This window comes from Lissotriton helveticus, chromosome 6 (assembly GCF_964261635.1).
Source record: "Lissotriton helveticus chromosome 6, aLisHel1.1, whole genome shotgun sequence".
Classification (NCBI taxonomy): domain Eukaryota; kingdom Metazoa; phylum Chordata; class Amphibia; order Caudata; family Salamandridae; genus Lissotriton; species Lissotriton helveticus.
In genome coordinates this window covers 1,404,671,164-1,404,694,995 of record NC_136067.1, presented here as the reverse complement: position 1 = coordinate 1,404,694,995, position 23,832 = coordinate 1,404,671,164, and the positions used below count along the sequence as shown (strand labels likewise).

Sequence of the window (23,832 nt, the reverse complement as noted above, 5' to 3'; positions counted from 1 at the left end):
CTGTATCCATCAGCTGGTGTCGAGTTGCATTCACTTTGTAAACAAATTATTTTGACTGTTGGGACTGAGAAGGAGTGGGATACAAATCAAGCACAAGCTTTAAATGTGACTTATACAAGGACTTTCCTGACCCACCAAAAATAGGCTTGTGACCCAACACTGGGTCCTGACCCCCAGTTTGGGAAACGCTGCACTGAGGAATCAGAGGAAAAGCAATGACCTGGAACAAGCATTTAAGAAATCTATCAGAAACAGGCTCTACACTTACGTGATGCGAACAGCTATACTTGTTTACTTTTGTTAATCACACAACATTAGCTGGTGCAAGAGCTGCCACACTGCACTAGTCAAAGATGGCTGCACAGGCAACGCTGCTTATAGGACCATTCGTTTACCGCGAACTCTGGAGTTCACTAATGGCCTCAGTAAATTAAAGGAACAGGAAAAGGGGCTTTGGAGGGCTTCTAGGAAAAGATCCTTGTCGAGGACAACAGGACTTGGGATATCAACCATGATTCATACCAGTATTATTGTACTGGTGCCCGATTTGAGAGCAATAATACAGTATTTTGTTTTCACATGCTTTTACATCTCCAGTGTTTTTTTTAAATAATCCCACATTAAAGCGCCTTGCACCAGTTTCAGTGGGAATATTTATAAGCTAAGGAGTGGAAACTAATTTTATAAAGGTATATAGGAGCTGTTTTCATCACACCTCGATCCCAGCACAAAGCCAGTTCCCAGTAATTTACAGCATCCAATGTTTGAAACCATTCACAAATCATTCCCTTAAACATATCAAAAGACATCAGAGCACACACATCATCGTTTTAAATAGGCAACAGTGATGGATCCTAAAGTCTACCAACTATAAAATTAGTGTCTTAAGTACTTTATGAAATTCATTAAATGAATAAGGCACATGAAACAAGTTGGGCACTACCCAGTCGCCTAAACATATTACTGCATGGTCTTTCCCTGGACTCTGACTATTACAACCAACATAGTGGTATCAGAAACAACACAAGTGATCATACTGTAGCAGGCAGTAGGGAAAGCAAGATTATTCAACTGAACTAAAACGGTCGTAAAAGATTTTTTAATTTTTGTCTGCAATTCCCTGAGTAAGAGCCACAGTTGCTTCAAAAAAGGTTTCTACCCTGAACTACCGGAATGACAGAACCACTACTTATGTTGAAAATCCACCTGCCTCGCTGGTGAAACAGTAAGGCTTGGTTTGAAAGTATGCAGAGTTCAAAGAATATGCACTGAAAAATGTGCGACTTCTCAAACAAATCAATACATTTTCGGTAGCTTACCAATCAGGGTCCATACCAGGGCACCACCGATCAATTTGACCTTTAAAGTTTTTTTTTTTTAAATATACAAACAATGCAAGTAGACATCACATCATTGGTAGTATTGCATCTGTTTTGACACCACCAAGACTGTGGATAGCACATCCCTCTATTTTATGTGGACCCCACCAGTCCTGCACTCTGAATTCCAGCATTTTTTACTTGTGTCCCAAGCCCTAGACCCAAATGACCAAATGTGTTGATACTTCGTCAGGCACCCTCCACCCTCGTATACCACTTTTTCTACTTCCATGCAACGATGCATTCCAGCCACCATCTCATCATGATGGATCCAACCTGATTACCCCACTCCCCCTAATGTTTTTTTGCTACCATAAACCTAAACGTGAATGTGAAGGTTTAACTTACATCTGATGAGATCTGTGTCCTTAGGTATTATAAGTAACGCAGTGTGCTACCATGGGAACGTCAACGCCCAGGACCTGCGACAGTCCCCATCTCATCTCTATCCATAAAAGTCTTCACTGTCTCACAACTCCATATGGTGTGCATGAATGTTCCCTCATTCGTGTGATGTCTGATACAGGCCTTCAGCCCTTGGGGGCTAGCCCGCATTTGAACCACTGACCTGTTGTAGTATCCCTGCACAGCATTTTCAGTCGGATCAACCTGAAGTTTGCCCCAAATGCATCCTTTCAGAACTCTTCTTCTAACTTTCCAAAATCCCTTTCCAAAACAGGGGACGGGGGGGACAAAGAAACAATCTTTGTCTGTGTTTCTTTTTAAACCCAAACGTTTGTGAACATGAAGGTGTAAGGTGTTATGTAATCCTTCCACACCCCCATGCAAACACACTCCCCTCTCGTTTTGGACTAGGTGGTGGAAGGTTTAAAACATGCTCTTTTGCCCCTGGCCGAGGAAGGGAGGACTAAAAATTGTGAATGCCACCAATCCTTGGGCAAGGTGGCAGGCTGAAAAGAAACATCTCTCCTAATGTTGCCAAACAGAAGGGGGGAATGCCCCACATCATTAATCACCCAACAGGGCCTGTACGAACCATCGTACAGCCACACACATACTATCATATGGCTACACTCACCATCATATGGCTACACACACCAATTTGCCATACCCACCATCATACGTAGAAACATGCATCACAACCCTACAAACATCAGGCACCAACACACACCATCAGACAAACACAGTTCTTATCAAACAGACACCCAGACATACCTCAGACTTAATGCTATCATTAGATGCATCATAAGAGAATCTCGTCACACATATACACACCAGTTACATGCAATCACTGGCCCACACAGCATCATTCTCCTGTGCAGTATTATCAGTTGCCTGTGCATGCATCATTGGTTGTTCGTGCACACACCATCAGTGTCCCATTCACATCTAATCAGCATCCCACCAACACACCATTCTCATCCCACATCGGCATGCCAAGCTCACCATCAGGCATCCAAGTATGCAGAAAGACACCTATACACAATGACAGCCAGATACACCATCACACCCCAACAGACACCCACAAACACACGCTCACCAGAAACTCACTCAAACATACTCAAGTGTCTGTTTCACAGCTAATTTCCACATTTCACGAGTTATACTTGGGATGGGAGTTTAGGTTAAGCTAGTATGGCAACAATGAAGCATGATGTGACTGTACTACCTTAACTTGTGAATATGTGGTATTTTAGCATATGTATTCAGTACCAATTCACAAAACGTTTTGTTAGTAAAAAGCATTTTCTCTAAGCGCAAGTGAGGACTCCATCGCAGAATCAGGATCTACAGATGATTGTAGGTAAAAGTATCATTAACAACTGCAGAAGATACAATAGGTGACCCTGTCTTTAACAGTCAGATGTTTAAGCAAGAGGGTGAAGGAAAGATTGGGAAACACTTCCTAATTCTTACCTAATTCTTACACAACGTTTTCCAAGAGATCTTTCCTACATTAATTGTGAATCTAATTTTAGATGAAAAAAGTTGAATGCAGTGTGCAAATAAGGTGGAAATGTCCTCCAAATAGTACCATATTTTAAGATGTGTAGGTGAGAGATTTCTCCATCTACGGAAAAATGTTTTTCAGGTGGAGTCAAATATGAGGGAAATAGCGTACCCAGGCACCCTGCACACTACCTATAACCATTAATGTAGCTTGTACACCATTGGATAATCAGCTGTCCTTCAAAAAGTGTCTGAACGAGTACACCTAGAAAGCCAGGATGGTGGTATAAACGAATGCCTTGTGCTTTCCGTAACTATAAAACAGCACTGCGAAAGCCAGTGGTTTTGCCTTTAGAGTGAGAGCTATGGTACTGGCTTTCCCAGTGCCTGTATGTTCAGAATTTGGGTAAAACCTACATCATTCAATAATGTATTATCACACTTATAACTCCTTCGAATTAGAGCACATATAAAGGCAACTTCATCCTTGAATACTGATATCACAAACAATGTATGTACTGTGTCTTTAAAAAGTACGTTTGAATGTCTGTGTGTTTATGTGGGAGTTGTAGGTGAGTTGGGTTGAGTGACTGTGTGTATCTTGGACAGGATAATATAATGCTTCATATCACATGTATGCAAAAAGAACAATTATGGACAGAATGCTGAACAATGTCATGAATTCACCCCAGTACAGAGATCTGGGTCTAAATCCACAGTTTTTTTGTCCCCATGTCATTCCAGTTTGAACCCAGTTATATGCAAATCAGTCTTGACTATGCGCCCAATGGGACCAGTCCAGCCCGAACTGCTAGGTCAGGTACTCCCTGGACTGGAAACAAGCATCTTTGGATTGTTTCGGGGTATCACTCCTCATCAGCCAGGCTAGCTTGACTCCAGTGGCATGAGTCTAAACTTTGGTGGCATGGTGAGCAGAAAAACAATGGATTTAACCCAGATCTATTGACTGAGGGGTGAATGTTTGATGTGCTCTGCTTTCCATTCATCATCTGTGTGTCTTTTGCTTTCTCGCCCTAAGTGCGCAGGGTATGTCCAGACATGGGTCCCGGGCTCACTGTGTCACTGGATTTAAGCTAGCCTGGCTGATGAAGGGTGTTGCCCCGGACCTGGCTTGGAAGTTTGAGCTACACTGGTCCCTTGAGGCACATGGTAAAGGCTGATTTGCATTTAGCTGGTTCTAAACCTGGGTGGCATGGTGAGCAAAAGAACGATGGATTTAACCCAGATCTATTGACTGGGGGTGAATGTTTGATTTGCTCTGCATTACGTCAGTCATCTGTGTGTCTTTTTCATATCAAATGTATGCCGCTTCCAGTCTCTTTCTAAGATAGTGGACTCCTACCTCCGATCTTGATTAAATTCTGTGTAAAAACTGAAGAGTTGACATTAGGGCAATACATCCAATATATTTATCACATCAGGTGACAAGTCACAAGACGGAGTCTGACTTTCTAGTGTGATATGTAGTTCCAGGCAATAATGCGTTGTTCAGCGATTCAATTGAATGAAAGCATAGAAAATGTGACAGCTGGAATGCTTGAATTTATATTAGCTACTGGTAATCACTTGTGCCTGGCATTTTGGGCTGGCCTGTTCCTAATGGAGCAAGGTAAAGACTGATTTGCATATATGGCTGGGTCCAAAATGAGCAGGCACAGTGTGCAAAATACCAATGGACGGGGATGCGGCCCTGAGCAATTTCCAGAGGCTGAGATTATTTCAAGCATTTCATCCATCACTTTTTTGTATACTTCAATTTGATAGGAATTATTCAGTAGAGAGTCCTTGCTGCATTATTATAATGTGCTTCTTTTGTGTAATACAAAGAAGGGAGAAAGGATAGTGCACGGTCTGATATTGAATGCCTGGTGGGCAGCACTACCGCACATCAGGTATTCAATGTCCCACTATGCAGAAGGACATAATGGAGATGACAGTGGATTGTGCCGAAGGAGGAGGCAGGACGCAGGGATATAGCTATCAGTGGTGCAGCAAGTGCAGTGGTGCTGGGCCCAGGGTCCTAAGAGGCTCACTAAACTAGAAATATTGCTGTATTTCAATACTTAAGTAGCAGTCATTTTCACAATTTCTTTCCTTGCACTAGGGAAGATGGCACCCTAGCTAAGCCACTGGCAGGGCAGGCAGGCATAAAGCCACTTACAGGAGCCTCCCCTGCATTATTGCCACTGACACGACCACTTTAAAGTCATGATACATTCACAATTATCATGCAATCAATTCCGCAGTGGATTTTTGCCCATTTTTAGATGATGCTCACGCATCACCTTAAAATAGACACCTATGTTATACAATAGAAATTCCTTCATAGGTGCCTACCGTGTGCCTGCAAACTCACAGGCCTCCATCTTAAAGTGGGCAAAAATCGGTGGCGTAACGAAACTTGAGGGGGGCCAGGGGGCCCATAGCAAAGAACATGCAGGGCCCCCCTCTGGGCTCTCTCAGGAGCTATCACTCGAGGTTACTGTGCTGAGCCCTCCCCCCCCCCCTGCAGTGCAGGGGCCTTTGTTATGCCACTTCCAAAAATGCATTGTAAGATAGAAGCCCGCTGATTTTACAGTGTGTGCCCAAATATTAAAGAACATTTTTTTAAATAACTAGAGATGGGTAACAAAGTGGGGAGGGGCAGGAAGGGCATGATCGGAGAGGATTTTTTTTTAAGCAGGATGAGGAGGGAAAGCAATGGAAAGAGAAGGAGGGGGTGGGAGAAGAAGCAGCATGGAGTGCAAGGATACGAGCTGTGAGGGCACAGAGAAGCAACACAGGAAGCGAGGCGTGGGGTGGGGAAAAGTGAAATAGGAAGCAGGACACAGGGAGAAAGAAGAAGAAAATACATGCACTCCCATGGAGTGCTTACAGAAAAAAGAAAACACGTCCCCTGAATGCAAGCAAGGCCAGCAGTGGAAGAATACAATTCAACCAATCAGAACAGTGTGAGACCAAAATGTTCCAAGCCACGACATGCACTTGAATAGAGAGGACAGTCAGAATGTCACTGAATCTGAAGCAAGGATAAGAGCTAGACAACAAAGAAGCGGTCGCTATGTATACTGGAAACAATACGTCTGCTTAGCAGGTGTCTGTAAGGCGAGACTTGATGCGAAAATATAATACAATGAATCACCTTGTTTTGAAAGAATCAGGTAACCAGGCACCACAACTTAAGCAATTTACTTTAGAAAGCCTAAGCTTTGATGCTAAATCCCACACCTTCACGTGTTTGTTTTTGTGCCATGCGAAACTGAGTTATATTTACCAACTTTCCGCAGCTCGAAGGATGTCTCGAACTGGTGCCCGGCTGCCATGAGGAACACGGCATAATTAATTCCGGACTGTAAAGTTGGCTCCGAGTCAAACGCCTTCTTGTACCTGGAAAAACCAGAAATGTAGGTTAAAATTGTATTTCGGTGTCGACATTTTAATTGTTGCCCCATTCATTAGTTATCAATGCCTTACGTCAAAAATAGCACCTTTCTAAATAATGCAGGGAACTCCACCCTCCCACAAATCTATATTTAGAAAGTTTGCGTTAGGATAAACTGACATCCGCGTCACCGTGCCACACAATACGCTGCGTGGGATTAATATTTGAACAGCATGCCGCCATGCTGTTCCCACACAGACAACCATGCTGTTATGAGTGTAACTAGAAAACAATGCAAAGCCCTGCGGCCAAACTACACCGCACAGCCTGGCAACGCGATTACCGCCAATAAGCACTGCTCCCAAAAACACACACCTCAGATGACACGGTACATAGCATAGTTACCAACAGAATCGCACTGGCCTCTAGGGCAATCGGGAAATACCCGAAGGGCTGGTGGGACGTGTGCCAAATTTCTGACTGTTTATCGGCCTATTTTATGGTTTGGTCACTGTTGGGCCGATATTTCCTGTTGATTTCCCGGATTTTACCACAAACATTGGCTGCCTCAAACACAAATGCATGCAGTCTCCCTTACCTTGCAAAACACCAATGCAACGTGTCTTTACAAGCTCAAAACAGTCCACATTTGAAATGTGGGACACCTTTTACACTATCTATTCTGATTCACTAGAAGGTCCACTTTTATTTGGGTGCCCGCGCCTATTTTTATCTCAACTCCAACCTTGTATCGTAATCGTGTGACAATATTGGTGACATTCAGCAAAACAGTGAGAAATATACACCTCAGAAGTAGAGATGATTGAGTGATGTTAGACTTTACAGGTGTTTGTATTTTTGGCCATGTGGTCAGGGTCAGACTGGCCTACAGAGCAACCTAGCAGTGCCTGAAAGTCTAGTCTGTCAGGCTAGTATGTGGGTGGTTTTTTGGGCTGTTTGTAGGCCTGAGTTATGGTCTGCTTGTCCGGTTTTACTGTTAATTTCATTGATATTACAACAAACACTGCCAGCAGCAAGCACAAATGTCTCCCATAAGTTGCAAAACGCATATACATCATGTTTTTACAAGTTCAAAACTGTTCCTGTTTGCAAATGTGCGCCACTTTTTAAGCTATTGGATTTACTGATGGGGCCACGTTTATTGTATTGTCCAGGCCTTGATTTATGTCCTAGTCCAAACCTGCATGTGGTTAAAAAACAAAATACAGGCTGAGGCCATGGACCGCACTTGGAAGCCCGTTCATGCTCAGGAGTGCCCATAGAAGACTGACAAATCAACTGAATGTCGGTAAACTGAGTATTTACAGATATGCTGCCTGTGAGGGGAGTGCTGGTATGTTAAAACCAGCAGCGGCTTCTCCGCTATGGTGGAGGAGTGTCACCCCCCCTTCCAGCAGCGTAAAGAAAATAAAAATAAAAAAATAATAAACCGTGGTTTATTGTTGTTTTGTCATGTGTCCCTGAGTCTTGGGGGCAGGGTCAGATGGATAACAGGCACCCTCAAGAGTGGTATGCACTGTTATCAGTGCGCATGACAGTTTGGCCGTCATGCACACTTTGGATGTTCTCAGCACAGACTGCATTACAGCCTGGGTGGAGAACATGCCTGGGTTACCAGTCCCTGGCTAAGCGCCGAACCACAGCTCTCAGACCAATCACAACGCTGCACTGCAACATTGTGATTGGCTCAAGGGAGCTTGTGTGCTGCCTGCTTCCGGCTGGAGCAGAGCGACGACAGGGAGGGATGGCGAGAAGAGATGCGGCGGCAAGGAGGTACTTTTTTTTTTTTTTACTACCCCTCTGCCCTCCCACCTCCGATCCGTGTAGCCGTTCATACAGCCAGGGTTTGCATTAGAGCCATCATTTGGTAGCTTTAACAACTATTGTTTAGTTAGTATTAATGAAATAGTAAGTGCAAGGAAACGCAATGCTGTTTTAATATTTAAACAAGCAACGGCAATAGGTTGCACCTTTGGGACCGATTAGGTTTGTCAATCCCTTTTGGTGATGTTCTAAAACTTTGGCCTTTTTCCTGAGGATGTGCAGCATTGTAAAAAAACAAATAATGGAATATAACAGGTGGGATGACGTGACCGCTGCTGACAGTTGCATCATTCCACTGGTGCATACATGTGTCAAAATGCATATGTGCACCAGTGGAATGTTGTGGGCACCATTTGAATACGTTTTTATTTACCGATCCAAAATGGTGCAAGTAAAAAAAAAATGTATTTGAGCATGAAAGAACAAAATTATACTAAAAAAGTAAAGTACCACAGGGCTTAGGGAATTACAGGCACAGCAAATGGAGGGGGAATGGGTGGGGCTGAGGAGGGGCAAGCATCAAACAAAGTAGAGAGCAATATGGGGGCAGGGAGAAGAGCACAGCATAGAGAGAAGGGACAGAAGAACACAAACGTGGGGCTGGGGAAGAAGTACATGAAAAAGAAGCACACTAAATTAACAACATGGGGAGATGGGACAAGCACATAAGAGAACAACACTTAGTGTGAGGGGAATTGGAGGGATAAATACATAAGAGAAACAAGGGGCAAGGGGGGTAGTCATTTGGGGGAGGAAAAGGGGAGAGTAGGAGAGAGCTGGATAACTTATACATTCTCATGGAGTGCTTCATCATAAAAAAAAGTAGTTCCCTAAAACTGAGCAGAGGAAGGATAGAAGCTGGCCAATCAGACTAATGTTAAAGAAGCTATGCTTCATGGGATAGAATAAAACAAGGTAGACAAGCTTGGAAAAGGAAAGCCACTTAAGATTCGATCAAATGAGTGACAAAAAAGCCAACCAACGGTAAGATATGGTATGAAGCCAAGCAATGGGATGTAAGTCTTTGGGAAGCCCTCAAAAGGTCTTTTGTAGCCAGACAGCTCGTGCCGTCTGCTAGGCTTGACATAACAAGCACTGGGAAAGCAAACAAAAGTACACAAATATAGGAATTCACAAATGTGCACAGACAATTTATGTTGTTTCTTCTTGCAAGCTGCCTTTTTCTGTGCCCAATACCTGTGACGCATTTTCACCTCAAGCTTTGGCAATACAAAGAAAAGGAGGATGCAGTCATAGGAGTAGAGATGGGCAAGCATATGAAAGCTCAAGCCCGGCTCGAACCAGATGCCTTTCTCTGGCTCAGCTTGGGGTCCACTTGGAACCTCAAGCCCAAAACAAGCCAACCTTTCACAATAGGTGATGTGGCCTAGTGGCTACAGCAGTTGCCCATGTAACATGGGGGACGAGGTGCAAAGCCTGGTCTCGGCTGTGCATCCTGTGAATATCGGAGAATCTCACGGTGCTGAAAAAACAAATACTGTAGCCTGTGTCTATTGTGAAGAGCTTTTATGTCCTTGAGCAAGGATTGAGCAATGTAAAACTGCAGTACATAAAAAGTGGATTCAGCCCCTCACCTGCTCTAATTTCATCCTCTAAGAATTAAAGTAAAAGCATTAACTTTTCATGTCAGATAGATATGCCCATCTATCAGCTGAATTGCACAGCCTGGAAAATCTGGGATCAATCTCAGTTTCCCTGCTTGACCAATAATCCATTTTACAGAGTTTCCTTTTTGTTCATGATCACACAAGAGCACCTTCAAATAGGTCAGTTCGGGATGGGCACTATGTAAAAAAACTCGAGTGCTTGATTTATTAGCCTATATTATTACTCCATCTATGTATGATAAGAATCTAGATCACATATAGCATACACATGACCCATGACGTGCCTCTTAGTTCACCCAGTAAGTGTCATCATAAGGGTGTGGACAGGAAAGTTTCTCATTTACTCCTTAATAAATACTTTTCAAGTAATCTAGACTACTGTGAAGCCTTTCCACGTGGTACAGAAATGCCCTTTCCTGAATTCTGGAGGCACTGATGTTTGTAGCATGGTTTCCATTCCACATATTTTTAAGGCTCCTGCACAGGTTCTTAGAATCAGAGCCGACTTTTGGTTAAGTTCTGGCTCGGCTTCCCCGGGTAATTTGTTGGCTCATCCACTTCTGCACAGGAGACATAGAAAGGGGCAGGTTGCACAGAGAAATGGAACAAAGAGTACAAGGGCCAAATGTACAAACCTTTTCACTGGTTGCAAACTGATTGTAAATGCAAAAAGGCTTTTTGGCATGTACAAAGCCCAAATAGCGATTCGGTAGAGTGAAACCGAATCGCAATTTGGGTTTTGCGATTCGGTATTAGCAAGGGGTATATGTTAAGGGCGTCCCTTCCTAACAGTGACTCGCAGTGGCATGAACTAATGATTTGCAACTAAAATGCGGTCGCAAAGCTTTTGCATTTTACTGCTTACTTCAAATAGGTAGTAACCCAGTCACAAACGGGAAGGGGTCCCCAAAGGTCCCCAATCCCTTTGTGAATGGTTACGAAAATGTTTTTTTCAAGAGTAGTCAGTGGTCCCAGTGACCACTGACTACTGTTAAAAAAAAATGAAACTGTTCCATTTTTCTTTTTGAAATGCAATACCATTTTCCTTTTAGAAGAACTGCTAAATTTAAAAAAAACATTGCTTCATTTAAAAGCAAACAGACATAGTTGTCTGCTGTACCCAGCAGGCCACCATACCTGTGTTTTTAGCGATTTACAATGGGTCACAAAAATGCGACCTAACTCATGAATATTAATGAGGTAGGTCAAATGCGACCCTGTTAGGAATTGCTAAATATGTCAAGGATGTAATCATACATAGGTGTTTGCAATTTCCTAATAGCGAATCGCTATTAGGAACTCGCAAAAAAGAACCAATGTACATGTGGCCCCTTGTATGTTAAAGCCAAAACTATTGGCTTTGCAAATTCAAGTATTCCCAGTGGACTCAGTAAAATATATATCTTATTGGAAGGAGCTAAGTTTGTTTTGGACCTTTGCTCACAAGTGATGCTGTCACACGAGTCCTGCACTCTTCTGCCTGGGGTGGCTGGAGATGGACTCCTTCAGCTTTCGTTTTCAGCTGCTAGCAGCTGGGCTTGAGGTAACCAACACTTTAAAACAAGCATTGGCATAGCCAATAGGTCTCCCCTTTGGGACCCTATACGTGTTTAGTTATCCAGCACAATAAATATCCTTGGTGCAACAACATCAAGTGTTGCATGGCCAAACACTTATAAGGTCCAAAGGCGAGACCTATTTGCTATGCCAATGCTTGTTTTTAGTGAGTGGATCATGCAGGTATGCCACTGTGAGGAAGAGATGCTGCAAGTGATTTTACAGGAGCCCCTGTGATATTGCGCCTCTTTAAAATGTATCTTGGGTCTGGTGTAATACTTCTAGCCCCCATTCCCGTCTTCTCACACCCAATGCATCCTTAAATGTCCCATGTACAGCCGGGGTTCACACTCCTTTTACCCCTGCCCTCCAGTGACACTTTACCCGTCATGGGTGGTGGTGGTGGACATGGTGGTGAACGTGGTGGTGGTGGACGAGGTGGTGGTGGACGAGGTGGTGGTGTGGTGGTGGTGGTGGTGGATGTGGTGGTGGTGATGATGGGGGACGTGGTGATGGGAGACGTGGTGATGGGGGACGTGGTGATGGGGGACGTGGTGATGGGGGACGTGGTGATGGGGGACGTGGTGATGGGGGACGTGGTGATGGGGGACGTGGTGATGGGGGACGTGGTGATGGGGGACGTGGTGATGGGGGACGTGGTGGTGGGGGACGTGGTGGTGGGGGACGTGGTGGTGGGGGACGTGGTGGTGGGGGACGTGGTGGTGGGGGACGTGGTGGTGGGGGACGTGGTGGTGGGGGACGTGGTGGTGGGGGACGTGGTGGTGGGGGACGTGGTGGTGGGGGACGTGGTGGTGGGGGACGTGGTGGTGGGGCACGTGGTGGTGGGGCACGTGGTGGTGGCGGACGTGGTGGTGGCGGACGTGGTGGTGGCGGACGTGGTGGTGGCGGACGTGGTGGTGGCGGACGTGGTGGTGGCGGACGTGGTGGTGGCGGACGTGGTGGTGGCGGACGTGGTGGTGGCGGACGTGGTGGTGGCGGACGTGGTGGTGGCGGACGTGGTGGTGGCGGACGTGGTGGTGGCGGACGTGGTGGTGGCGGACGTGGTGGTGGCGGACGTGGTGGTGGCGGACGTGGTGGTGGCGGACGTGGTGGTGGCGGACGTGGTGGTGGCGGACGTGGTGGTGGCGGACGTGGTGGTGGTAGTGGTGGTGGTAGTGGTGGTGGTAGTGGTGGTGGACGTGGTAGTGGACGTGGTAGTGGACGTGGTAGTGGTAGTGGACGTGGTGGTGGTGGTGGTGGTCGTGGTGGTGGATGTGGTGGTGGACGTGGTGGTGGACGTGGTGGTGGACGTGGTGGTGGACGTGGTGGTGGACGTGGTGGTGGACGTGGTGGTGGACGTGGTGGTGGACGTGGTGGTGGACGTGGTGGTGGACGTGGTGGACGTGGTGGTGGTGGTGGACGTGGTGGTGGTGGTGGACAACTATTGGGTAGGAGGGTGCTGGCAGAATCGGAAGGAGAGGAGGTACTCGAATGAGGCACATGAGAGAGCAGATAGAAGCAGAATATTAAAACAACAAGCAGTCTCTGCATGGTAACAGGGAGCAGACACTCACAGCATTTACTTTTGCTTAAACACGTGCATGTTTTGCATTGGGTTGTTTTGTGACTGGTGTACGTTTGGCGTTTCCCTTGCGGGAGTGACCAGCAGCACCATCTGTTTTGAAAGCGCGATCAAGATAATTAAAAACAGATGGCACCGCTGCTCGCTCCCCAAGGGAAACGCCAAATGTGCACGAGTTGCAATACAAACCAATGGAAAACATGCACACGTTTAGGCAAAAGTCTTGAGCCATGGCATAAGGTCCCCCTAAGCAGCGCTTAAGCACTGCTTAGGCGAGATCTAAAAACAGCTGATGATGCGTTCTCGACACAAGTTATATCTCTCTATATAGGCCTCTAAAATTCTATTCACTGGGCTTTGCTGTCACAGTCCATAGTGAACAAGAAGTATGAGGAGATCCTTTAACAGGGACAATCCAAATGTTACATATATGTGTAATGTGAATGGGTAAAATACAAATGCTTACCATATTGCCATAGGGTTGAACACCGCTAGGTTGTGACTTCCAAACCAAAGTGTAACTATTGGTGAATATACAAAGGGCCGGGATTGAGAAAGATCTGTGGCATGTGGGCAGAAAAGGTACAAGAGTGCTGTGCCAATGGTGCTCATTTGTTGCTGTTATTCGCAGCTCTCATGGACATTTATACAGTTACCCTGATAGTTGAGGGGGATTAAATCATAGTAAAATCTATTAAAAAACAAAATCCCCCACAAAAAAGGAAAAAATAAATGGCCCGTTTCAGTGAGTTATTTCAAAGGCACTTCTGTTATGAAAAAATCAAAACTATCTATCAGGATTCAGAATTAATAATGAAAGTAAACAATAGGAACAAGGAGGGCTTTGCTGTCATAGCTCAGTGTAAGAAGAAGTCTGTACAATTTGTGTAAGCAAAGGTTAACCACTTTCTTACTACAATGGGTGATGATATACCGGGTTACTCTTGCACTCTCAATTTACGGGTAGGGGTATGTCTCGGTCTATTGAAATGGTATTGGTTGAAGGGAAGAGGGGAACCACCCAACTCTCCTGATTGGGACCAAAAGGACTTCACTATATCAGTAAAAAGTTAACAGAGCACACACTTAAAACTATTCAGTAAATCAGTCAATGTGACACACATTTCTTGTATTTTTCTTGGTCTTTAATTTAATATAATCACAGCCCTGAGGAAGTCGTGGGGAACACCCTAGACGATGAAAGACATGGTGGCTGGCTGGGCCAATCAAAAGAAAGAAAATGAAAGACCAAGAAAAATACAAGATATTGACTGATTTACTGAATAGTTATAAGTGTGTGCTCGGGAAACTTGTTAAAGGTTAACCACTCATCAATTTGTTACTTAGGGCCTGATTACCCGGCCAAACTCAGTGGCGCAGCGGTGGCAGTGCTGCTCCTGCCGGACAGGTAGTCCAACCGCCGTATTACAACTTTGGCAGTCGGACAGTGAGGGGCCTGCCACAATTGCTGGGGGAGAGGAGTTGGCCTAACAGTTAGGGAGGTCGACATCGAAACTGGGGAACTGGGTTCGAGTCTCAGCAATGACGCTGAACATCCTGTGATTCTGGGCAAATCACTTAATCTACCCCGGCCTAACAAAAAAAATTAATGTGTCCTCGTGTAATGCAACTGGTGCTATGTAAAGTGCTCTGATACCCGATTCGGGTCAAGTTCGCGCTATATAAAACTGTTAAAATAAAAAATTGCTGGGGATCCACGATCCCTCGGCAGTGCTGCGTCGGTCTGTGGCAGCAATATGCTGGCGGTGCCACTGAGGCACTGCCAAGCTTATTACGACTTTCCAGACCGCCACACTTTTCATGCTGTTGAGCCAGTAATGAAAAGTGTGGCGCTCAGGAAAGTAAGGTGCTCCTGTGCATGGGAGGCCATGCAAGTGGGCACATGTTATGCTACCCATGTGCATGCTCCTCTGTTCCTGCATGGCCTGGACTGCACAGTTCCTGCCGTGGAAGAACGGACTTTAGCGCTCCCTCAGCGCAGTAGTTCTAAGGCTCGCATATGGGCTTTAGAACTGCACCACTGATGGACCACAAAACACCGCCTGCCAAGCAACGCGGTAACTGGTAATCTGGCGGTCAACTCTTTCGGTGTGGGAGCGGGTGATGGAGTGGCAGCCCGCTCCCATACTGTCAAAGTCCTAATGAGGCCCTTAGTCTCTTACCTGTAATCTAGGGAACAATATTTCTGCATTTAAAGCCCCCTATTCACATCATCATTAAGTAGAATAATTTAATGTCATGGGCCACTGAACATTGTGCTATATTACTTTAAATAAATTAGAACGAGTTTTAACATATTTGTGAGGAGCTCCTGCATAATTGTATTTTCTTCATCATACAGATGGTGGAAGAAAGGAAGGAGAGCTTGGTTAATAAGCAGAAGTGGAGAAAATGACTCCTGCAGCTGGGTCGAAACTATGAACAGAAATACCCATGTCGTGCACATATCTGGAAACTAGCGCATTTATGGCACAAGCTTTTAGGTTAACTGGTCTTTCTCCCAGTGATTTTTATTAGAGAGGAGCAGTATATGGTCATCCAACCAGGGTGATACCATTAGGAGTTTAGCTCCTACTTCCCCCATTCTGAGCCAAGCACATGGGGGCTGACTGCAGGTGGGGTGGGGTGGGGTGGGGGGGCTGTGACTTCCTCACGACCCTGCCGAAACTGAATAAATACATGAAACACTTGGCAGGGCACGAAGCAGCTGCTGTTGTCCATTTGGAGTTGGGAGGTATGCTGTGCACCGATGCTTAATTTGTAAAAGGATAAGAGCTGGTGCCCAAAGATTTTTCCAGAAGTCCATGGCCGGTGCTATGGAATGTTGGGGTTGCTGAATACCAAGGCTGCATAGTCTTGATTCCACGTCATGCCGCTTTCATCTACCAACTGATTCTGCTTTCTCCTTTATCTCACTCTTTCTGATTCTTTTTCACCCTTGCTTTCCTTCTTTATCAATGTTTTCCATCTTTTGCAGCATTTTTCTTTCTCCTTTGCATGTTTTTCCCTCTCTTGCAATGGGTCTAAATCTAATAAGGAAAACTAAGTGATAGTCCTCAAAAAAAGAGCTAGGGGTCCCCACCTGCAACCACTGGCTCAAATCAGCACTGTTGTGCCCTCTCCGTGTTCCAGTAATACCTGTGCAGTCACAGCCAACACACAGATGGCATCTATGGAGAGGACTGGGGGGTGAAGAAAAGAGATTTGAACAGAATGGAGAAAAAATGACTTTAGAGGGGAAGAGACAGCCATGCAATTGAGTGCATTTTTCATACATGCAATAGAAGCTTGCAAATGAAGCCTTAGTTAAAAAAGTAAATAAAGAAAAGAGACAGATGGGGAGAGGTGGCGGGAAAATAGAAGGTACAAGCGGGTATTTGCGAAAAGGAGAAGCAGAACACAAGGGACAGATTTAGAAAACACACTAAATGTGAGCAATAGAAGGAGACAAGCCATGCAAGCAAATAGATGCCAAGCTATTGAATAAGAGGAAAGCAATTGAGAGTGACTACAAAGAAAATCAGGGGTAAGCAACGGGTAAGAGCTAAGATCAATGTATGTTTTTGGTAAGCCCACCATAGTTCTTTCACAGTGAGATAGCTTGTGCAGTCTGGTAGGCGAGACCTAAAAAGAAGAGAACACTCAACATACAATTTGATAAACCTCACTTCATTTTAGTTGAGTTGTTTTCCACTTTTTTACGAGAATCCAAAGGGAGATCATATCCATGATAAATGACATACTTTTCTTAGTTAGAAACAGGTAAAGGTATTCAAGGACACAGGCTCGTAAACAAAGTGCATCTAAAAAATCCCCTCTACTGTCACAAATGTATTTCAGATAACACAGTTATGCACAGCTAACATTGAAACACCTGCAAGATAGAAAGAATACACGGAGGAGAAAATAGAACAATCACTCTTTAGTAGACAGGGAATGTTTACATTTTCAAAAGTAAATACATAGTACATCTTTGTAATAAAGCCTGCTCATATTGTAACTTTTAACATATTTTGTGTATCACGTAATTAGCACAGACACAATATAGAACATACTTTATACGATTACTTTTCATCTATAAAGAAGATAGATTTTGCTGGTGGTGTCGATGGGTAAGGTATGTACCTTTTGTCACTTAGGTGAGTAGTAGGCAAGATTTCGGTTTCTGCATTTACAGCCGAGGCAAAACATTACCTTACCAAGATGGCGACCGTGGCGACTCACTGATGACTATTAGGAAACAGACATTAAGTGCACTTATTAGTTTGATCCTTGTAAATCAGCTGCACCAGTGGCCAGCTCAATCAAGAATCTGTGGTAAAGCTGCTGGAATCTTTATCACCAGACAGCGCTGCCAAATGAACATGTGCTTGATCCATTTGTAGGCTGATCTAAAATGTTTCAAGAGCCTTCGTAACCAGCCAACTGTAAGGGTTCTGACCAAAAGCAGTCATATCTGAAAGATACAGACCCAGAAGCCTATTATTTTCAAGTTAATAAACAAAGATGCTTAATATCACCAGACTTAAAAAGGCCGAGCATTAAAGCTGGTGTACCTATTGTGGGACACCTTATAGTTGGCCTCCAAGAATGGAAACACTCAGAAATTTTGCAAATGTGTTACGAAGGAACCTGGCAAATGAATAAGTGTGCAACCACCAGAGATATTGAGGTTAACTTAGTATAGTATTGGTATAATCTCTACGGTGGGGAAAGTATTGTAAAACGAGCTTCATTTTCACAGGCAAAGCATGACTCTGATCTTGAAGATTATCTGGACTCGAAAAAAATAACGTAGTATATTGGAAAAATAATTTGTAGAGCGGATTCCTCCTGTGTCCAAGGACTAAAAGGCTTGGCTGCAATCAGCAAAAAACACAATCTCTGGCTGAGTTTAGGATGAGTGTTTCAAGCCTATCTGTTGTGACGGACAGTACCAGATTCACAGAAGGGCTGAATGACAGTCCTTACAGACACCCGGGGCGGCAGCTTAAAGTCTGACTATAATTACTTAATTAAGCCGCGTATAAACACAACGCGGTACAAAAGGGGGTGGTGATGGACGGAGCATCTGAACCAATCAAACACTCACACCCAGTCAACAGATCTGGGTTTAATCCCGAACCCGTATGCCTGATATCAACTACTCACCCCCACGACGTCGTTAAGCACCCTACTTTAAGTCTCGTTCAACCTCCAGGATTCAGTGCAAAACAATCGAACATAATGGTCTCGTTTTACAGCAGTTGGGATAAAAATAAATGGGGCCCAATGAAATTAGATTCGATAAGATGAGTTCACTTATTACGTTGCGTTTGAGCTGGTTTTTCATGCCACTATGTGGTAAAAGAAATTAGCATGATGGAGATTCATAATATGCTGATTGGGGCCACATAGATAATATTTTTCAAGTCAAGATGAGTCATGATGGGAGCACAATTCAATGAATTCTGACCAAGGCTGCATTTTAATCCAACTTTATTTTTTTAATTTATATTATGATCTCTCAGCATACTGGGAGAAAGTGGATTTGTTCCTGTGCAAAAAAATAATACAAATGAATGTTGACCGATTACCACTGTCTTTGATAATCTGATAAAATAATAGAGAAAGGGTCTTTACAGGATCAGAGGCAGTGTTATTCTTGAGAATTGATGAGCTCATGTGCTCATAAAGATGAGATAAAATGTCAGAACAGCATTTCCAATGGAATTCAATTAAATAAGCCTTGAGTCTTAAGAAACCTCGAGATTAGGTTAGAAACCATGGAAGTTTATTACAATATTAAGTGCATTACAGAAGGGAAAACACTATGTTTAGTGTCGAAATCAGTCTAAATGCATAATAAGTCATACATAGGGAAGTAGAAGAAGATACAGAAACGTTGCCATAAAGGCCAGCAGTATTTGGAAAAAATAGATGCAGCATGAGCAAAACCCCCAAAAATAGTACAAGATCAAGGTATGCAGCAGTCAATATAAAAATACATCGAGCAGCATTCCCAGAGGTTCAAGGCAAAGGTCTGGCTTACCCACAGCTTCCTGGCTTTTTATAATAAAATTCACAATAGAAACCAATGGAAATCGCACAGGCACCATAACGTTTGGAAGGTTTAAGAAATCACAATACAGAGTTACACAGTGTCATCTAATCCCACCACCCTAGCACTATCCCCTAAATAAATAATAATTAACTCATCTTCGACCTAATGTCTTCGGATGTGACATAAACAAGTCTAGCTACACAATAAGAATGTAAGTTTAATAAATAAATAGGCCTACTGGGATCGAGCAGGAAGAGAAGTTGGAGATATACAAATGTACACGACTGTTTCATCTGAAGGGCTTCGAGAACAGCATATCACCACCAAGCATGAGTGCACATTTTGCTGCTTGTGGTGTCAATGAGAAATGAAAACATGGATGAAAACATGACAACTTTGAAAACCAAGCTGAAATCGAGGTCTAGTTAGGGAAAACCATAGTTCTATACATTGCAGAATTGTAAAACCAATTACATAATTCTAAAATTCACCTTGAAGTATTCTCAGTGTGTGGGTTTCTGCTAATCATGGTCAGAATGTCTACAAAGAGGTCATGTGGCACTATGTTAAGTGGGAGAGGTGTGGAGCAGCGGCCAGAGTGGTTCACTCTGGCGTGCAGGGTTCGATCCCTGGCGCCGGCAGCAGGTCAGCTCAGCACCATGTGACTCTGGGCCGTAGCTCACTTAATCTCCCTGATGGCCCGAGCGCCTTGAAACCTTAAGGGGTGATATGTTTGCGCTTTACAAATATGGATTATTATTATTATGTTACATTCCGCCAGTTTTTTTAAAACCATGGCTATAACTTAAAGCAAAATTACAAGTCACAAGAATTACAAAATTAGAAGTTTTAGTTGATTAAAATCCGAGATGTGGCTGAAGTTATTACATATCATATGGAGCACTTGGCAGCTACAATCATTGGCAGCTACAATCATGAGGAAAAGCATGCATGGACAAATGGGCCAGAAATTTAAAAGAATATGTTCGGCATTTATGATGTTGACGATATGACTTGTTTTTGTATTGCTGTTTTTGGTATAATTAATGAAGTTACTAAATAGAAAATGTTGCAAAACATATTTAACACTTTCTCTACTTTTTTCTCTGCAGTCTGAACAATACATTGCCCCTCAAGAACTCCAGGCCGGTTTATTAATGAGAAATACCAAGTCTATGCTTAAATTTCACTAGTGGACAATGGGTCCCAAGCACTAAATTGTTTCAAATGGGACATGAATGATAACAGCATATATTACCTGCCGGTGGTCTGCTACTACTTCTAAACTGACTCCAATTATTTCTTAAAACACAGAATTTTTTTAAACTGCATTATCAAGGAGAATACTACATTACATTTCTGAAAAAGTTAAACTACATTACTGAAACTTAATGCTGACTTTCATCACCCTCTCAGCCAGTAATGTGGCCGTCAATTATATACAGCACACCAGATCACCTTGCTCCTAAATCTAAAAAAACGTTCTGTAATTAATGATTGCAGCAAAGACTATTCATAAAGGAGAACCCAACAAGGCAAAACTAATCACTCTGGCTGTACAAAAACGAATGGCAAGCTTTTGGTTTTGCCAATGTTTGTTACTTTGGCAGAGGCCAATTCTTTTCGCTTATGCAAATCAGCATATCCCCAAAAAAAGATAATCGAGTGCGATATGTAAATGCACATGCATCATCATGCATGCACGCCTATGCGTCATGGCACTTCAGCAGCCCCAATGTGATAACTTAAACGCATACATTCGCCACCACGCATACACGTGCACATACATCAAGTGGTGACTTTTTTTCAATGTACTGTTCCTAAATGGCGAACACTAATCTTGGAGAGGCAAATGAACAAATTAAAGGGTGTGTGACAGATCCTTTACATAAAAGAGCAGACAGCTGAAAATTTAAGCTGTTGGACCCTCCTGATAAGTGAAAACAAAATATTTTTAAAAAGTGAGCGTGCGGGGTTCAATAGAGGACTGGGAGTGTGCAAGGAGTACGCAAACGCCATCGACTAGCGCATGTGTTGACCATGGATGGGTGAGGGAGCAATTTATGGGGGGGGCCAAGCAGGACAGAGAGGATTGGGGAAAACAACTGATTAGCTGAGGGTAGGAGAGCAACTCCAAAAGCATGAGATCCAGGTTGTGAAAGGAAAGCAGCACACAGGGGAGTTGGGTAGAGAGCAAGAAAACAGAGGAACAACTATGGAGTGCTAAAATGAGAAAGTAGTTTCCTGAATGTAAGCAGACGAAGGACACGAGTTATCCAATCAAACCTGGTAAGAATTTTTTTGTTCCAGATCCCTGACCTTAAAGAAGAGGAGCGCGACAGGAAGGTGCGGCCAGACCGTAGAAGGACCAAGGCTAAAGTGCCCCGGTGGGTGCCAGGAACACAAGGGCTGGGGCACAGATGTGGCATTTGTCAGAGTGGTGTGAACTGGCTAATGCAGAAGAAAAGCCATGTCCCCCTGCAAGGCCAAAAGTGGAGGTCTGCAGGGGCAATGGTCATCTAGTGTCCGCGAACATTCTCCCAGCCACCCACCCCCACACCTACCTGGAAGCGGCTGTGACTCCCGCAACACGTGGGGATTTGTAGCATTTAGCAGAAGAAGTACAAATAACCAGCACCAATAACACAGTAGGGCCGCTGGTAGGCCGTCGGAGGGGAAGAAGTGCCAGAGCGGTGCCTTTTGGACGCGTCACAGCAGGATCACCATGGTGCAATGGAAGAGCTAAGAAAGGGCATAATGCAGAGTGGACACGCTACTTGCAGCCCTTACACATCTAAGGGAAGCCTAGAAGCCGCAGCGTGTAACCCCAGGGGGCTTTCGCTTCCACAGCACAGAGTGGAACTGAGCTGGAGAGTGCGGTCAAAGATGATTATGGTGACGACCCACCAACTTAAGACTGGGGCTCAATGATTTGCGAATGTACAAATTGATGTAAGGCGGATGCTATTTTGTGATTGTGCACAGATGATTATTTATTGATTGTTGTGACGAGTTATGGCCGATCAAGTGAATTATCAATAACTGCTAATAAACTGCGGCCAAAGTTTACACCACCACAAGGTCTGGAAGTGTTATTGATTATCATGATTGAGCGGTGGCCAAGAAGACTGGGGGTGGTGACCGGGTAACACCTGTGGCAAGTTTAGAAGGAAAGCCACTGAATAAGAAGCAGGGAAATGAGGCAGACAAGAAAGTCATCTAATCAAGAGCAAGGGGCTGACCCCTAGCCCTCCCCATATGTATACATTTGAATGTAGTAGAAACAATAGTCTTCCACAACATATCAATAAAGGTGTCTGGAGGCGAAAACTAAACAAGGCTATACGCAACTTTGCCCTGAGTGGCAGAGTGTGGAAACACAGCATGAGTCAGTCCTTCTTACAATCTGCTACAAGAGTCCCACCCTTCAATTTCTGCCAGCGGGGAATGAATGGGATGTAGGGAGCTCGGGAATCAAGGTATTCTAATAAGACGACATGTGGCTACTCAGAAGCACGCTCGTAACCCTGAGTAGAAGCAAGAACATTTCTGCAGCAGGGCAGGGAACCCTTTTTTCCTTCTTAACCCCCCCCCCTCCAGTATTTTGATGTACATTTTGCCAAAATTCATCAGATTACATGACGTTAAAACAGTCTGATTTGCAACTTTGCACATTCATAGTTATAAGAAATCCCTAACTTGGCTAACAGAAGCCACATAAACCTATCACAGTCAACTTCCCTAAGTCACAAGGGAGATGTTTTAAGTCTTGAATTTTCAGCTCACAGCAGGAAGCAAGCTGGGCGTGTGGTTTCATGTCTTCCCACTGATTAGCCTCAAAGTATCGGCATGTTCAGTGCTATTGGCTGAATGGGCCAGCTGACAACTCTGCCAGTGCCAGCACAAACCCACCTTTGCCACGGTGTCATTTAATCTGTGCCCTAACAGTACAACAATGCAATGCACGAGTTTAAATTTATTTGCACCATGAGTCATCATCTCTGAAAAAGTGCTTCGGTTTCATTTCGTAAGCGAACACCACATCATCCTCCTCCAGTTTCGTTTCCAGCCCATGGAAAGAAAGCAACACCTAAACTAGAACAGCAGGTTGTCTCCAGTGTTCATTAGTCACCGCAGGCCTTCAGCAAATACAAGAGAGCAAGGATTATTTTCTACATCAATAGGTCAGGGTTCTTTTCTGACTTTAGTGTGCAGTTGCAGGAAATCGAGTACAGATCAGGAGATCGACAGGCTATTATAATGTAAAGGGAAGCTGGGCCACCAGACAGGGCGTCAGGGATGTTGCCACTGTTGGCTTGACTGGTACCTTCTGATTGGCACAGGTTTCGGTCTCCTGCATCTTTTGGCATCGATCAGGGGCGGATTTAGTGCTGGTGGCAACCAAGTGCGACAATGTTTGTTGCCTCCGCCCCAATCCATGGTGGAGGTGGGGACCACCACGG

General features: G+C 44.2%; 1 protein-coding gene across 2 annotated transcripts in view; it reads right to left on the bottom strand.

Moving 5' to 3' along the window:
- Window positions 1–23,832, bottom strand: part of MAP3K5 (mitogen-activated protein kinase kinase kinase 5) — a 1,111,277-nt gene that overhangs the window by 503,285 nt on the left and 584,160 nt on the right. For both annotated transcript variants that reach the window (XM_078649188.1, XM_078649189.1), the window contains exon 8: window positions 6,586–6,698. In XM_078649188.1, coding sequence (XP_078505314.1) covers window positions 6,586–6,698 — 113 coding nt within the window. The remainder of the gene's footprint in view (window positions 1–6,585; window positions 6,699–23,832) is intronic.